The sequence below is a fragment of the Giraffa tippelskirchi genome, chromosome 1 (genome assembly GCF_054371585.1).
Source record: "Giraffa tippelskirchi isolate mGirTip1 chromosome 1, T2T-mGirTip1v1.2.pri, whole genome shotgun sequence".
Lineage (NCBI taxonomy): Eukaryota > Metazoa > Chordata > Mammalia > Artiodactyla > Giraffidae > Giraffa > Giraffa tippelskirchi.
The window spans coordinates 186,069,330-186,087,321 of NC_137275.1; the positions used below are offsets into that span (position 1 = coordinate 186,069,330).

The following is a 17,992-nucleotide window of genomic DNA, read 5'->3' on the forward strand; positions in this document are numbered from 1 at the left end:
AGAACTTCAGATTTTATTCTAAGATGCAAAGTGCTTAGAATGTTTTAAGGATGGGAGTCACCCAAGCTCAAGTACTTTGCCTGACATATGGAAGACAGAGTTCCCATGAAGGGGTGAGGGTTAAAGAGGAGGCCAGTTCCAGGCTGTTGTAGTAGCCAGTGAAAGACAGTGGCAGCTTAGAAAGAGTGATGACTGCAAAAATGTCCAAAAAATGAGCCCAGTCTGCAAATAATTTAGAGATAAAGCCAACAGGATGGGTTGGATGCTGAATGGGAAGAAGGAGAGAAATCAAGGAAAACTCCTAGGTTTTGACCTGAGCCCCAGGTGGATGGTGGAATCATTTTGTGAAACAGGAAAGACTTGGAGGAAAGAAAAAGGGGCAGAACAAAATGTTTTCAACTGACGTCTGAGATGCCTATGAGATGTCCACGTGGTGATGTTGAAAGGCAGGAGGATCATGGAGACTGGAGTTCAGGAGTGAGTCTGAGCTAGCAATAAAACTGAGCATGATTGACACTGAAGGCTATTTAAAGCCATATAATTACACGAGGATGAAAATAAAGAAGAGGACAGACATGGTCAGGACAGAGCTCCAGGGAGCCATCATTTAGTAGAGATTGGACCACAAGGAGGAGTGGACCATGAGGTGATGGACAATCAGCAGATGCTGGTGTCATGGAAACCAAGACAAGAGTTTCAAAAAGGAGGACAGTCAACCGAGTCCAGATAATAAGGTATGCAAGGGGGGCAGAGAGGCACTCAACAATGAGATGTAGACTACACAAACTCTCAGCAGGGCTGGATGGAAGGCAGGAAGGGTGAGGAGGAAGAGGAAGGGGTAAGGAGAAGAATGTCTATGTGAGGAACCCACCTTCCCTGCGGGTGGCAGTCACCCTGACCATCACCTCCATGCTTCTTGCCCTGTGGGGCCACCCTGCCCAGTTCTCCCTCAAGACTCATTAACTTTTACAACAGTCAAGTACTGAGCATCCACTACATGCACAACACTGCTGGAGAAGTAACTGGCAAAACTCCTCTCTTCCTAGAGCTTACATTCCAGTGTGAACAAGAGATTATAATCAAATAACAAATGGAAATTTTCCCCTTGGCCTGAGGCTGACTCTGCGGGCTTCACAAACATCCCTGCCCATCCTGCTTGGGGCTGCACTGGTGATAAAGACCAGGGACTCCCAGCTGTGTGTGGGAGTTGGAGGATCCGGTGGGCCACTGGCTAGCACAGCAAGTGTGCACAGGTAATACAACCTCTTTCCGCCTCTTTTTGCTCATCTGCACAATGAGGATACAACACCCACCTTGTCTACACACAGAACTGCACTAAAGCTACAAGGGAATAAAGTGACAGTGAAGGGCTCAGTCGTGTCTGACACTTTGCAACCTCATGGACTGTAGCCTACCATGAGATTTTCCAGGCCAGAGTACTGGAGTGGGTTGCCATTTCCTTCACCAGAGGATCTTCCCAACCCAGGGACCGAACCCGGGTCTCCCACATTGTAGGCAGACGCTTTACCATCTGAGCCACCAGGGAAGTCTTCCCTGATGGCTCAGTTGGTAAAGAATCCGCCTGCAATGCAGGAGACCCTGGTTTGATTCTTGGGTTGGGAAGGCTGGAGAAGGAAAGGCTACCCACTCCAGTATTCTGGCCTAGAAAATTCCATGGACTGTGTAGTCCATGGGGTCGAAAAGAGTCGGACACGACTTACACTCACAGCATCCTAGGGAACCATAACAACGGCATAAAGCAGATGCAAATACCACTAGCAGTTTCCAGCCCACAGCACACATGCAGGAAATGCTTGTTTAAGAATGTGGTCCCTGCTGTTGGTGGGAATGTAAATTGGTGCAGCCACTGTGGAAAACAGTATGGAGGTTTCTCAAAAACCTAAAAACAGAACTACCAAATGACCCAGCAACTCCACTCCTTGGTATACATTTGAAAAGAGCAAAAACACTAATTCGAAGAGATACATGCACCCCAATGTTTACTGCAGCATGATTTACAATTGCCAAGATACGGAAGCAACCTAAGCGGCCATATAGATGATGTGGTATTTGTGTGTGTGTGTATATATATATATATATATATATATATATATATGCCAGTGTGTGTTAGTCGCTCAGACGTGTCCCACTCTTTGCGACCTCATGGACCAGCCCACAAGGCTCCTCAGCCCATGGGATTTTCCAGGCAAGAATACTGGAGTGGGTAGCCATTCTTTTCTCCAGGGGATCTTCCCAACCCAGGGATCAAACCTAGGTCTGCATTGTGTATATGTGTATATATATATATATATATATATACATATATGTATATATATGTATGTATGTATTTGTATATATTGGAGAAGGAAATGGGAACCCAATGCAGTATTCTTGCCTGGAAAATCCTATATACAAAGGAGCAGACTACAGCCCATGGGGTGGCAAAGAGTCAGACACAACTGAGTACACAAGCGTGTGTGTGTGTGTGTGTGTATAATGGAAAGTACTCAGTCATAAAAAAGAATGAAATTTTGCCATTTGCAGCAACATGGATGAGCTTGTAGGGCATTCTGTCAAGCGAAATAAGTCAGACAAAGATAAATACTGTATGATGGCACTTATATGTGCAATCTAAAAAATACAAGTTAGTGAATAAAACAAAAAAGAAGCAGACGCAGATGTAGAGAACAAACTAGTGGTTACCAGTGGTGACATGGGGAGGGGCAACACAGGGTGGGGGAGTGGGAGGTAAAAACTGTTGGGTAGAAGATAGGCTCAAGGATGTATTGAACAACAAGGAGAACATAGCCAATATTGTGCGATAACTATAAATGGAAAGTAACCTTTAAAAATTGTATAAAAATTTTTTAAAGATTTTTTGCGGACTACTTTTAGTCTTTATTGAATTTTGTTACAATAATGCTTCTGCTCTATGTTTTTTAGCCCCAAGGCATGTGGCAACTTAGCTCCCCAGAGATTGAACTTTCACCCCCCGCATTGAAAAGCAAAGCCTTAACCACTGGACTGCCAAGAAATTCCCCCCAAATTTTTTTTAAAGAATATCTTCCCTAGAAAGACCTTCTACCTCCATCCCTCTGTTTTCACACGGCCCTGCTAAAAGTGGCCTGCCCCATGTGTCTCTCTCTCCAGCCTCACACATCACACACAAAAAGCCAAAAGGGTCCCCAGTCTCCCCATTCGTGAGCAAGAGAAGGGTTTCAGAGCTCCCTCTGCTTATCTGAGAAGCCTAAGAGAGCAGGACCTCGGCGATCTTTCTCACCCCTGGCCCCCACACCACCGGAATTGGTGGCCTGGAGCCCCACATCGTCCAACACGAAGCGGCATGAAAAGACAACTCAACTCCCCAGAAGATGACCAGCCAATCCCAGCACGCACTCCTGCCAGGGCTTCGCTGTCATTCAAGGCCCAGAGACCTGGTGGGACCCCAGGCTTCATCCCCCATAGCTCAGGCGCCCACCCTCCTCAAACAGGCCCCAGCAGTCGCAGTCCAGGCTCCCTGACACCCTCAACTTTCTCTTGAAACTTCACCCTCACCTTCAGCCCCTCATGGGGCACGCGGCCACCCCAGGACTCTCCCATGCACCTGCATTTTTGGAAACAGGCCAATTCACCAAAAGTCAAGTTGATGAATGGCAAATTCACGGCAAATCAATTAGAAAAAAAATCAATTGCTTTTGAATATCATTTTATATTTTGACAAATTGTAACTGCTGTCAGAATTCTTTCTGTAAATGGCATATCAGTCTTGATTTTATGTTTCTAATAATTAAAAATTAAGACTTCGTTACAGTATTTCACGTTTGAAAGGACTTTTTAGGCCACTTTTGAATGCTCTTTGCCCTTTTAAATATAGTCTTGGTGTGATTTTTTTAATATTTAGGATTTTTACCATTCTCATACCTTTTCCCATGATATCCTATCAGTTTTAATTCTGTTTATAACAGTTAAAAGCCAAAATTGACCCATTTCATACTGGCGTGGTTCACCTTAATTCTTTGTCAGTTTATTTCTGGTGAATGAAAGTATGATTAGAAGCACCAATCATAAGCTAATTTTTTTTACTGATTATGAAATATACCTTTCTTGCTCTAAGAAGTCAACATCAACTTCCAATGCTTAGATTCCTGAAAAGCTGAATATATCTTAAAAAACAACAGTGAAGACCATTTGCAAAAAACAGATCTTCAGAAGCCATGAAAATCATTCAAATGTGCATTTCTAAAAGCTTTAAAAATAATGAAAAGAGGGACTTCGCTGGTGGTCCAGTGGTAAGACTCTCTGAGCTTCCAATGCAAGGGGCACATGTTCGATCCCTGGTTGGGGAACTAAGATCCCATATGCCAAATGGCGTGGCCAAAAAATAAATTTAAGGGGGGGGAAAAAGTAAAATAATAATAATGAAAAGAAACAAGTTTTGGCAAATCCATAAATTGGTAAAATCAGTGATGTGGTCATTTGGCATACTGATTTTGGAAGAAGCAACCATTGGGCAGCTTATAGACAACTGACCACTGGGCCCAGAGGTGATGGGAGGGTCCTGCTTTCTCCTCGGTGCCATTTTTGGGCCATTTCTCCTCCTATGGGACACATGATACCAGTCCACCCCCCTACTCCTCCTTGGCACTGTTATCTATGGGCCCGATCATTCCCTGCTGCCCCATCTCATGAATGACCTCACACCCAGCTCACTGTCCTCCCTCTGCCCAGTCCCCACTACCCTGCCCAGCAGCTCCCCCTCCACACTCAGCCTCCCTGCCTGACTCAGCTCCCCTTTCATCACTGGCCCTGGTTTCAGCCTCCTCTGCATGGAGAGCCCCTGCCTCCCTCCCTGTCTACACTCTCCCTAAGTGACCTCATGGTCCCATGGCTGTTAGTACCATCTATATGTTAACGATTTGCAATCTGTTTATCAACTCTGACCTCTCCCAGAACTCCGGGCTTACATCTAACTGCCTACTTGGCATTTCCAGGTGGAGATCTAACTAGCATCTCAATGTCCATGTGGCTGAAAGAGAACCCTGGATCTCTGCTCCCCACCCCCACCTGCTCCTTCTGTCACCTTCTCCATGCCAGTAAACAGTGGTACCAGTGTTGTTCAAGCCTAAATTATCAGATCCCAGTAGATCCCAGCTCCGTGCATCTTTTCCTCTTTTGCTGTCATAGCACATGAGCCACTGCAACAGCTCACAGGCTCTCCTTGCCCCCTGACTCACCCTCCCTTGGCACAAGAAGAACCTTTTCAAAAGTGGCCATACTGTGCCACTCTGGTATTTGAAATCCTCAAAGGTTTCTCATTACTCTTAAAAGGAAGTCTTAACTCCATAACTTGCCTACGGCATCTCAGGGAGTTGGCTCCTGCCCACCTCTGTGCCCACCTCCCAAATCATCACTGTCCCAGCCCACCTTCCCGAAGTCTCACCCTCCACCACATGGGTCCCCACCTGTGGGCCTTTACCTGCTGTTCCTTCGGCCACTCCCAGAATTTCCCATAGCAGCATCCTTCCCGGGAATCATACTTGGGCATTTCCAATCCAGAGTAGCCACAAGACACCTTTGCTCCTCATTCTATTTTAATCCTTACTCAGCATTCATCACTATCTCACTTATTTTTGCGAATTTGACTGTTTGCTTGTTTGGTTTTTCTTGGTCTCAAGCTAATCGAATGTAAGCTCCATGAGAGCAACAGACTCTGTCGTGTCCACTGGATCAGGGCATAGCATGCAAGGGATGCTCCGTGAGAGATGGACTCACACACATGCCTCTGCAATATGGGTACCAAGCGTCCAGACCCCAGCAACATAACCTCCTGACTGTAGGAAGCTGCAAAACTCACAGTAGGTTTCAGTCTGTTCATTTTTGTTGATCAGGAGAATGGCCCTCCATCCTCTAACATCGCTCAGTATTCACCCCTGACCCCCATTCCCAGGGCTTCCCTAAGAGGTCAGAAAGGGCCTGAGGGTAATGTCTGCTCCCCAAGGGAAGGACCACCATCGCCCACATTCCCACTGAAGTCTCTCCATCCCTGCTTCCCTCCCTCTCCTCCCCTCTCCACATGCAGAAGGGGGCCACTGCCAAAACTCATAGACACATCACCCAACACATACACACCACCCATCCACATATATCACCCAACATACACACACACCACACACACAGCTCCACATACACACACCCACACACACACATCCCACCCCACACACATACCACCCCACCACCACCACACACATACACGCCCCACACAAACACACACATATATCACTCTACATACACACATACCACCCCATGCACCACCCCACACACACACTACTCCACACATACACATCACCCCACATATACACACCACCCCACACATACACACCACCCTACACACACTACACACACACACACCACACATATACACACCACCCAGGCATTCACCACACACACTTATACTCCCCACCTACACACTACACACATGTACACATGTGACCCCAGTCAGACCTGTTCCTTTCTCTACAGATTCATAGGGTTAAAAGAACATGCTGACAGACATAGTTGGGAGGATCATTCCCAGAACAGTTACTCAAATCCTGCTTTCTACCCAGATAAATAAGAGGAGCACGTTCCTGGCTAAGCCAGGAGGAGCATGCGGGGCACCAGGGTAGGGTGAGGGGTGGAGGGGGTGTTGCAGGGGCGAATGGACAGAGACCTGCATGCCAAGAGTGCAGGGTGAGGTTGGAACCACCCTCACCCCTGCCGTTGGCAGAGCCTGTCTATCCACTCAAGGGGAAGCAAGTAGGTGCCCCTAGAAGATGCTATTTGAAGGGAACCAGGAACACTTTGCCCAACCAAGACCTCACCCCAACCATAGAATCTGAACCTCTACCTTTATAAAACCTCTCGTTGGGTTAAATATCGTTCTCTCCTTTTTTCTTTCATGGACACAAAGAGAACCAAACATGAAGCCACCGGCACTCCGCCCACACCTTCTGCAAGCAAATCCTCCTGGCTGGGGAGCCCGGGGGAGAAGAGGAAATGAAATGGAAGAGAGGAAGCGCTTGGCACCCCGATGGGGAAGCTGGCCTCCTCCCATCGGTCCCAACTGCTGACCAGCATGGCCAGAGTCACGGGTCACCACCCCTCACCCCACTTCTCCCTGTCCCCACAGCCCCTCCCCACCCCCACCCTCTTCTGGGCCACCAGACACATTGTCCCTGGAAGGGGAGGTGGAAGAGGTGACAGAGCTGCAGCTAAGGCCCAATTTTCGTTGATGCTCAGAGATTCTGACAGCTGTTAGAAGAAGAATGTGATTTTGAAATTTAAATAACACGCTTCTGCATTCGGCTCAGGCAGACAACCTGAGGATAAGCAGTTTATCGCCTGAGCCACCATGCAGGGGAGCAGGGAGACAGGCTGCAGTTCCCCCCCGCCATCCCCTGCCCTGGATCCCCAAAGCCTTCTCACAGGGGCTGCCTTGGGATCGAGTCCCCTCTGAGAGGCACCAGCCGACTTGCTGGGCCTTGCTCGCCATCTTCAGCTCAGTAACTCCAGGGGAGGAGGGGCAGGGAGGCCCTCAGCAGAGCCAGGGAAGGGAGGGAGCTTCCCAGGCCATCCAACAGAAATGAGCCAAGCCCAACCCTCTCCGGGTCCCCACTCATGCCACACTGGTGAGCTTCACGGGGGACTGACTCTGGAACCCAGGGCTAAGCCACTCCCTCACCCAAAGGTAGCTCAGCCCCACCCCACCAGGGACTTGACCCGAGTCAGTCACGCTGAGTTCTGTCCCAGAGAATTCCTGAACAAGAGTCTCAAGGGAGGAGACCCCAGAGAGGCCGATCTTCCAACTGCCACAAGGGTCTCCAGTCACTGTCCTCTGAGCCCACGAGACCTAGAAGTAGGGGTAGCCTCTGAGCCATGATGCTGCTGGGATTGTCACCCTCAGATCCCACTCTCTTCCTCCAAGACTTTGCTGATTTCCCCAGGTAGCCACCTACTGCTGCCTCCCGTGGGCTCTTAGGGCTACACTAGCATCAATCATGGTTAAACCACCTCGTGGGTGTCTAAGCCGTGTCCACCCACCCCAATGATCCAGTGAGGACACAGTCTGATTCCCTTCAAAGCACCACTTTAGGTAGTGCTTGCATCACACCGAGATCCACCTCTTCCATGAAGCCCTCAGGAGCCCCCAGTCCTTCTCTAAACCTCAGGGCTACCCGACAGGCAGCCCACACGGGACACCTCAGACCCATCTGGACCTCTCAGCCAGCCTTCCTGGTGCAGCTCTAAGAGCTCACACTAAATCACTAGCTCCCACCAGCACCTGACAGCATCACCCATGGCCACCACCTAGGGTGCTCCTGAGCTCCACCGCCTTCTGGGGAGGTCATCACCCATTCTTGCAGGGCTACATTTTACAGGTGAGGAAAATGAGATTCAGTCAAGTTATCCGCCCTGTAGTCAATCAGTCAGTAGAGTCCAGCCAGGATTCAAACTAGGACCAGCAGGTCTCTAGTCCACCACCATCCTCTAGTCCAGGATCCTCCGTGGATGGGTGTCAATGCCAGCGTTAGGCACCCAGGGAAACACAGAGATGCGTGGGTGCAGTGACACAGAGACCAACAATCACACTGCAATCATATTTGTGTCCCCAACACGCAAGAGTAAGCACTGTAATAAGAACGAAGCACAAGGGCACACAGGGGGAGGGTGGTGTCCCTCAGGGGCCATTTCCAAAGCTTCTTGGCAAGGGTATGGTTCCCTCCTCTCCTGAGGTCCCTGAAAAAGGACCAGTGGAGCCTCCAACTAGAACACCCCAGAGGTGCAGAGAAAAGGGAACCCTCTTGCACTGTTGGTGGGAATGCAAACTGATACAGCCACTATAGAGATCAGTATGGAGATTCCTTAAAAAAACTAGAAATAAATCTACCATATAACCCAACAATCCCACTACTGGGCATATACCCCAAGGAAACCATAATTGAAAAAGATGCGTGCACCCCAGTGATCATCGCAGCCCTGTTTACAATAGCTAGAACATTTAAGCAACCTAAATGTCCACTGACAGATAAATGCATAAAGAAGTTGTGGTACATATACTCAATGGAGTATTACTCAGCTATTAAAAGGAATGCATTTGACTCAGTTCTAACAAGGTGGATGAACCGATAGCCTATTATGCAGAAAAAGTACCAAAAAGAGAAAGACAAATATCATATAATAATGCATATACATGGACTCTAGAAAGATGGTAGGGATGAACCTAACTGCAGGGCAGCAATGGAGACACAGACACATATAACAGACTTGTGGACACAGGGAGGGAAGGAGAGGGCGGGACAAATTGAGAGAGTAGCGTTGAAACATATACATTACCATATGTAAGATTAGACAGCCCGTGGAAATTTACTGTATGACTCAGGGAGCTCAAATCCAGTCATCTGTGACAATCTAGAGGCGGTGGGATGGGGTGGGAGGTGGGAAGGGACATTCAGAAGGGAGAGGAAAAACGTATACCTATGGCAGATTCATGTTGATGTATGGCAGAAATCAACAAAGTATTGTAAAGCAATTATTCTCCAATTAAATTTTAATTAATTATTTTTTAAGAAAAAGAACATCCAAGGAGTGCAATTCGGTGCTCCGTGATGACCAGCATGGATGGATAGGATGGGAGGGGAGATTCAAAAGGGAGGGGATATATGTATGCATATAGGTGACTCACTTTGTTGTACAGCAGAAACTAACACAACATTATAAACTAACTATACTCGAATAAACACAAATTTCCTAAAAAAAAAAAAGAACATCCTCAGGCCTCTCCTGGCTCCATCCAAGCAAGACAGCCCACCCCAGAGGCTCACAGCCAAATGACACTGCCACCACCCATCACTTCCTCCTCTAACCACTAACAGAAGGCCCAAGCCAGGCCTCTCACCAGCCACCCTGTATTCCCACCTGATCACAGTGAGCTAAGGTCACAGAGGCACAGCAGGCAACCCAGGGACCCACTGTTCCCTAAAAATCACCCAGCCACCTCCCACTGCAGCCCCCACCCAGCATGAACATGGGTGGGAGGGAGCCTCATGTCACCAGAAGCCATGCAACCATCTCCCATAAGCAGGCTCCAGGCCAACCCTGCCTGAGCCACTGATGGTCTTGGAGAAATCACTCCACTGTCAGTTGTAAAAGTGAAAGTTGCTCATTTGTGTCCAACTCTTTGCGACCCCATGGACTATACAGTCCATGGAATTCTCCAGACCAAGAAGCTACATGTTTGAGTCCAATATCCCAGGTGCTGGGCCAGGAATCTACATGCAATTTCTCAATTTTTTTTTGTTGTTGTTGTTTAGTCACTAAGTTGTATTCAATTCTTTGCAATCCGATGGGCTGTAGCCCGTCAGGCTCCTCTGTCCATGGGATTTACTAGGCAAGAATACTGAAGCAGTTTGCCATTTCCTTCTTCAGGGGATCTTCCTGACCCAGGGATCGAACCCATGTCTCTTATGTTTCCTGCATTGGCAGATGGGCTCTTTACCACTGAGCCACTGGGGAAGCCCAAATTTAATAGCAGATAATTGCATTTATTGTTGTTGTCCTCTGTCCACAGGATTTAAAACCTGAGCAGGTAGGTGTTGCCATCAGTCCAGCATTGTGTAAGAAGAAAGCAGGGCTTAGAGCTGAAGCACCAGAGGAAGTCTGAGGAACATGATGGGCAGGGGGAAAAGCAAGACTGAATCCTGGTGTAGACCGCCCCTTCACTTGGGGCCTCAGTTTCCCTTTTTGCCAAGTAAAGAGTGGGCTTAGATGATCTCTAAGTTCCCTTCTAACTAGAGAAAAGACAAGTTTGCATAAATTTACTCTGCACCCACATATCTGGTAATGCCTATAGCCATGTATCTGGCAACACCTGCATCAGGTGCCCAAGGCCCTGGAGGCCCCCAGCCTCACCAGGAACACAGAGAGAGTGCCCACTGACAGCCCAGTCAAGGCCCCTGCCTGCTGCTTCCCCCTGGCCCCGAGGCATGGCCCAGCGGCCAAGAGGGAAGCCACTGCCTGGCCCGCCCAGGCCCTTCATCCCCACTTTTATGGCCTCACCCCAGGTAGATGAAGCATTTCCTTTCCCTCACTGTTTACATCACCCCTTGCAACCTCTGAGAAGTCTGTGCACCACAACTAGAAAGTAGCCCCCACTTGCCGCAACTAGGTGGGGGAGGAACAACTAGAGCGCAGAGGAACAAGGACCCAGCACTGCCAAACATAAATAAATAAATAGACAGAAGCAACTGAGCCCCAAAGATACAAGAGCACCCTTCCCCAAGCCCCTGGGCTCCAAATGGGAGTACTACAGTGGAGAATTCCCAGTTCTGCCCCTTACCACAGCCTTTCCACATCAAGATGGTGGAGGGGGCAGCCTAAGACCACATACAAATGTTTGGAAGGGTAGGGGACAGTGCTCCATACAATTGTATTGGGTGGAGCCTTATCATCCTGAAGCATCAGTGCAGGACCTGGGGTCTCCCAGGCCGGGCCTCCCCAGCCAGCGAGCCACAGGTGGGTCATACACCTGCCCAGATATTGACCCCTCAGCCTCCTGGGCAGCCAGGCAATGGCCATGACCATCTGAGCTCCAAGCTGCTCTACTCCATCCTATAGATGTCAAACAACACCACCGTCGTCGGTGCGCCTTGATGAGGTCAAGCCTGCTCTAAACTCACACCTTCCTTCTTCAGAAAAGAGACGTAAGGTCTGGAGCAGGGAAGTGACCTGCCCAAGCCCATAAGCTGATCTGTGGCAGAGACTGCGCTGGAATCAGGCTCCCAACTCCCCACGCAGCCGTCCTTCTGCTGTGTGCCCCTTACCACGGTCTGCTTGGTTTCTTGATGGCCAGGTTACCTTTAGATAGAGCCACCCGTGCACCAACTCGAGGGCTGCTCTGGGTGAAGCAGGGGCAGCAGGGGCAATGAGGGGGAGCTTTGCCCTCAGTGTGGGGAGTGGTCCCCAGAGCCCAGGGACCCAGAGTCGTGTGGGGCCCAGTTATGTCTGAGCAGCAGGTAAAGGATGCTGATTGAGTGAGCTACAGACCAGCAATCTCCTCATTTGTCTTGTCAACCTCCTTGTCCCGCAGAATGCCAAATCCATTACAGAAAGATTTTCTGCCAGGAAGATACTTAGTGTCAGTCCAGGAAGCAGTGGAGGTCCCAGCTCAGGTGACGATCTCTGACCTTCAACCTCCAGGGAGCAAGCCAAAGCCATTTTTTCCCTGGAGGTAAATCCAATGGCTCCTGCCCAGGCAGTGGCAACTTAGCTTGGGATGGGGTGGGAAATGGGTAGGTCAGGTTTAGGATTTTCCCATCACAGCATCCACATGCCAACCACCTCCTCAATCTGCTGGAGGCCCCAAGCACTGCCTCCAAAAGAGGGGCCCTAGGTGGTTTTCTACCCAAAACTAATCAAGAAATGTGAGAATCAAATGTCTGTGCTAGGAGGGGCCTCAGTCAGTCCATCAGCCAGTTCAGCCCCTGAGAGATGGGCAAGGCTCATCACAGAGTCATCACAAAGCCATAAACAGAGACAAGATGGGTACCTCAGCCGTCACCCCATTGCAGGGTGTAACAGTGAGAGCCCAGGGCAGGTCACCCCATGCAGGGACCATCTGTGAAGTCACCATTCCATCCAACACCGTCCCCACCACTACCAGTGCCCAGGGGCACATTCAGATGGTCAGTCTTTGGCCACTGCCTCCCTTTTCATGGGTCCCCGGATTCTCCCACCAGGCACCTGTGTATCACCACTTCTTAACCCCTGAGAGCGTGCCTTCTCCAGAGAAAAGGAGGACATCAGCCCTGAAGAAGCAACAGTGGACTCCTGGGCAAGCAAAAAACAAGGAGATATGACAGAGGCGTGTGGCCCTCCACACCTCAACCCTATCTGACAAAATTTTATTACTTGGCATTGGCTATGGACTGAATTGTGTCCCCACCCTAAATTCATGATGCTGAAGCCTTAAACCCCCAGTGTGACTGTATTTGAAGACAGGGCTCTTAGGAGGTAATTAAGGTTAAATGAGGTCATAAGGGTGTGGCCATGATCCAATAGGATTAGTGTCCTCGTAAGAAGAGGAAGAGGCCTTTCTTTCTCTTTCTCTCTCTCTCCCTTCTCCTCTTTTCTATCTCCCTGCTCCAATCCCCCACATCCTTCCCACCTATCCACACCCCCTACCCTGTGAGGACACAGTGAGAAGGCTGCTGTCTGCAAACCATGAAGCGAGCTCTCTCCAGAAACCAAACCTGCCAGACCTTGACCCTGGACTTCCGGCCTCCAGAACTGTGAGATAATAGACTTCCATCATTTAAGCCATCCAGTCTAGCATATTCTTCTATGGCAGCCCCAGCAGACTGAGACTATTTCTCTCTTTCAAATTAATTTTTCTCTTCATAGGGGCAACAATGAAAAAAAGAAAAAGTTTGGGAAACACTGTCCTGGAGAATTCTTCCTTGGAAAGGGCCAAGGGTCTCACTAGGGAGTCTTTCATTTCAGGGTCTAGAGTCGTGCTTCTCAACTGGCAGTGGCTGTGCCCTTCAGGGGACAAGTGGCAGTGTCTGGAGACACAGTGGGTTATCACAATTTGGGGGGCTGCTCCTGACATCCAGTGAGTAGAGGCCAGGGATGTTGCTAAACACTATACAGTGCAGAGGACAGCTTCTGCCACAGAGAGGATTACCCAGGTCCGTGTCAACAGAGCTGCTGTTGAGAAACCTGGGTTTAGAGCAAAAGAAACTTCGGAAGGTTTCATATACTGTCACAAAGTGCCTAGAAGCCTGAGATTCGGGGCCCTACACTCACAGGTCTTGGTGAGAAAGCCCACCCTGGTCCCCTCTAAGCATGATTGGTGACTCCAGGAAGCTCATCCCAGCCTCCACAGAGTTCCCAAGACCAGAAGGGCCCCCCCCCCCCCGCAGTGCCCAAGTAGGGGTAGGCTGCCCTAGGCCCATTGGCCACCCAAAAGCCAGACGGAATAAGGTCAAGAAGCAAGAACCAAAAAAACTCACAGGGCTCCTACACACAGACCATGGCAAGCAAACTGGAGCTCAAACGAGCCTTCTCACTCCCTAGGCAGCCTGAGGCAGGAGTGGTCAGGGAGCAGAGGCTCTCCTCAGAGGGATTTCAGAAGCAGAGCCCCCAGGGGAGACGAGAATTTCCGAACCGAATGGACGATGGTGACAGGAACACAGGCCACCTCAACTAACAGCTCTCATGAGCCCAGCAGCATGCTGAGCCCTGGTCAACCATTGGTTCATTCTGACCCTACAACCATCCAACAAGGTAGGTGCCCTCCCCTCCGCACCAAAGAGCAAACTGAGGCACAGAGACGTTGAGCAAATTTACCAAAGTAGAAGAGCTGGAAAGGACCCAGCCAGGCAAGATGAATGACAAAATAGGAAAGCAATACCAGATGTCAGATTCAAGACCTCCTGCATGGCAGGTCCTTCTAGGCCATTTCCATAAATGCTTTAGACCACACACAACCTCAGTGCTGGTGAGGAGAAGAGGGGAAGGTGTCATGGTTTTCTCTTTACAGATGAAGACCCCAGGCTTGGAGGCGTTCAGGGGCTTACTGGCGAGCAGACATCTCACCCAAGCCCTCAGGTTCGATCTGCCAGCCCCAGGGGACCTAAGCAGGACGGCAAGGCCCCAGCACAAGCCCACTCACCTGAGAAGATTGAAGCAAGCCTGAAGATGTCCGAGAGGCGGGCAGTCACCGGCTCATAGGGTGAGGCTTCATAAAACTCCTCGCCTGGAAGAGAGAACTGAGTCAGGCCAGGCTCAGGTCCTGCCCAAAGCGCTGCACACTTCACGTGGGTGAGGTATTTCTCTCCAACCAGAGCAGATCAGACTGCCCAATACAGCTCTCTCGTGACTCCCTGCATGCCCCGGCCTCTCCTAAGGACCTCCGTACACTTCTGGAAAGAAGGCACAAGGGAGGTGGAACCCTGATAGCCCGTGGAAGGCCAGGTATTACACAAATCCCAAGATTTGAAGCTGAAGGACCCTGCAACAGTCATTTAGTACAACTTCCTCATTTCACAGGAGAAGGCTCTGACGCGGCCCAGAGAGGTGAAGCAACCTGCCTGAGATCACACAGCTCCTCGTGGCAGACCTAGAGCTACCTGACCCTGACACTAACATTCTCTCCCATCACACCAGGCTGGCTCTGCCCAGGCTTACTTGGGTGCATGCATCCTCAGCCAAGTCTGACTCTTCTGCGACTCCATGGACTGTAACCCACCAGGTTCCTCTAACCATGGGATTCTCCAGACAAGAATACTGGAGTGGGTTACTGTTTCCTTCCCCAAGGGAACTTCCCAACCCTGCAATTGAACCCACCTCTTCTGCATTGGTGGGCAGATTCTTTACCACTGAGCCACCTGGGAAGCCCATATCCCGGCTTAAGGGGACAGGATTTCCCCATTGCTTCCCACCATGTCACCAGGAGTGACTGGCTGAGGTCCACTGGACAGAGGCCTGACCAGTGACTCCTGTATGCCTCCAGACCTGTCTTCCCCTCCACCTGCTGCCTCTCCCCCAGGCTCTGGGGTGTATCGGAGGCTCGAGGATGTGAATGAGTGACAGCAGATAAACGGTGGATGACTGCCCGGGAGACCCACCACCACCTCAGCGGGACTCCTGCTCCCTCCGCCAGTGCCTTAGCAGGAAAGGGAAGATCCTCGAGACGGACATGATGGTGAGGAGAAATCAATGGATAATCACTCAGACTGTGTGTGCATGAGGAGGGGGCAGGGGAGACAGGTGATGACCACAGCCTCACACATTGATTTCCTGTCCACCTGAGGCCCAGAGCCACAGGCAAGCTCACCACCTAAAGAGGAGTCCATCGGGGTGGCACCCCTGGGGGCTACCTGCAGGAAGGGGGCCAGCCTCCAGGAGGGGGGTCTTGGAATATGCTTGTTCAGCCAGGCTAGCCCCTGACTAGCTCTCTGCTGGTCCAGGAACAAGGCATCTCTCCACTATACTAGGATGACCCCCCCACCAAAAAAGGGTACAGACCCCCCCAGAGGACATGAAGAGCATGCCCCTGAAGAAGTGGCCCCACCCTTCACTGTACCTCACAAGAACACCCTTAGGCCCCACCTGACCCAGCACACAGGGTGCCTTACGCACAGGGGGTGCCCACTGGTCCTGCCTAATCCAAAGGTGACTCTTTTGTCCAGGCCTGGCTCCAATCCCACCTCCCCCCGGGGCCTGCTGGGCCATCATGGGCTTACAAGATCTCAGCATCCTCTCCCTTTGCCCACCAGCACTGGAGAAACTCCCTGGGGTGGGTGTACCAGCCAGGCTAGCTGGTGCGAACAAATAACGAGAGAACTTAGGAAGCGGTTTTATAATAACAATGAGGTTATGTTGTGCTTTCTTCATCCTGGCACTATTAGAAGTGTTTTAGATGTACTAACTCATTTAATCCTCTTAATTTCCCCAGGGGCTAGGCACTATTATTCTCCCTGTTTTTCTGATCAGGGACTGGGGCATGGAGATGCTATAGCACTTGCCCAAGTCACACAGCTGGTGAGTGGCAGAGCTAGGTTTCCAACCCAGGTTGTTGGCTCCAGAGTCCAAGTATTTAACCAGTATGAATGCTGCCTCCAAAAATAAAAAGTGTTATCAGAACCAAATTCTTAAACAAGTACTACCAACCCTGAAGATTCATTAGAAGGACTAAGGCTGAAGCTCCAAAACTCTGGCCACCTGATGCAAAGAGCCGACTCACTAGAAAAGACCCTGGTGCTGGGAAAGACTGAGGGCAAAAGAAGGGGGCAGCAGAGGATGAGATGGTTGGATGGCATCACCAACTCAATGGACATGAGTTTGAGCAAACTCAGGGAAATAGTGACAGGGAAGCCTGGCGTGCTGCAGTCCATGGGATCGCAAAGAGTGGACACAACTGAGAGACTAAACAACTCTTGCTTAACTTTTCACAGAGCCATCTTCTCTTGGCTGGACCAGTTCCCTACAGCAGGGTCTGTCCTTCCCTATAGCATCTGACACAGCACTGTGCCTGGGTACAGATGGGTTAGTATAACTGATTGGCCCAGGGGATGGATCTCTGGGGGAAAAGAGCCTCTTCCATGACAGGTTGGGAGGGGTCCACCCTATTTAAATCAATTCCCTTTGCCTGCTTCTGCAGCAGAATTCACCATCAGGAAATCTGAGGCCTGCCTGGCAGCAAGACTGAAGTCAAACCCGGGATGTCAGACTCCAGGCCCATGAGCTGGGAGAGGACATGTAGGGAGAACCCTGTGCACTTCACATTTGCAGAACCAGAATAACCTTGAACTTCAGCGTTGCCACTGGAGGAGGCAAGAAGCCTGGTCTCAAGTGCCCTGTGCAGCTAACAGTGACATCCCTCCCCCAACCCCCATGTAAATACCGGTGATTATGGGGACGGTTATGGCAGAGGGGAAGACGAGCCCAAGGCCACAGCTCTCCCCCAGGGCAGTGGTCACTGTTCAGTCACTCAGTTGTGTCCAGCTCTTTGTGACCCCGTGGGCTGCAGCACACCAGGTTTCCTTGTCCTTCACTGTCTCCCGGAGTTTGCTTAAACTCATATCCATTGACTCAATGATGCCATCCAACCATCTCATCCTCTGTCACCCCCATCTTCTCCTGCCCTCAGTCTTTCCCAGCATCAGGGTCTTTTACAATGAGTCGGCTCTTCATGTTAGGTGGCCAAAGTATTGGAGCTTCAGCTTCAGCATCAGTCCTTCCAATGAATATTCAATGAATATCCTTTCCTTTAGGATAGACAGGTTTGATCTCCATGCAGTCAAAGGGGCTCTCAAGAGTCTTCTCCAGCACCACAGTTCGAAAGCATCAATTCGTTGGCACTCAACCTTCTTTATGGTCCAATTCTCACATCCATATGTGACTACTGGAAAAACCATAGCTTTGACTATATGGACCTTTGTTGGCCAAGTGA

General features: G+C 50.1%; 1 protein-coding gene across 5 annotated transcripts in view; it reads right to left on the reverse strand.

Annotated features, from left to right (window-relative positions):
• GFRA2 (GDNF family receptor alpha 2) overlaps positions 1-17,992 on the reverse strand; it is a 103,923-nt gene that overhangs the window by 73,505 nt on the left and 12,426 nt on the right. For all 5 annotated transcript variants that reach the window (XM_081571002.1, XM_081571041.1, XM_081571033.1 and 2 more), the window contains one exon: positions 14,711-14,794. In XM_081571002.1, coding sequence (XP_081427128.1) covers positions 14,711-14,794 — 84 coding nt within the window. The remainder of the gene's footprint in view (positions 1-14,710; positions 14,795-17,992) is intronic.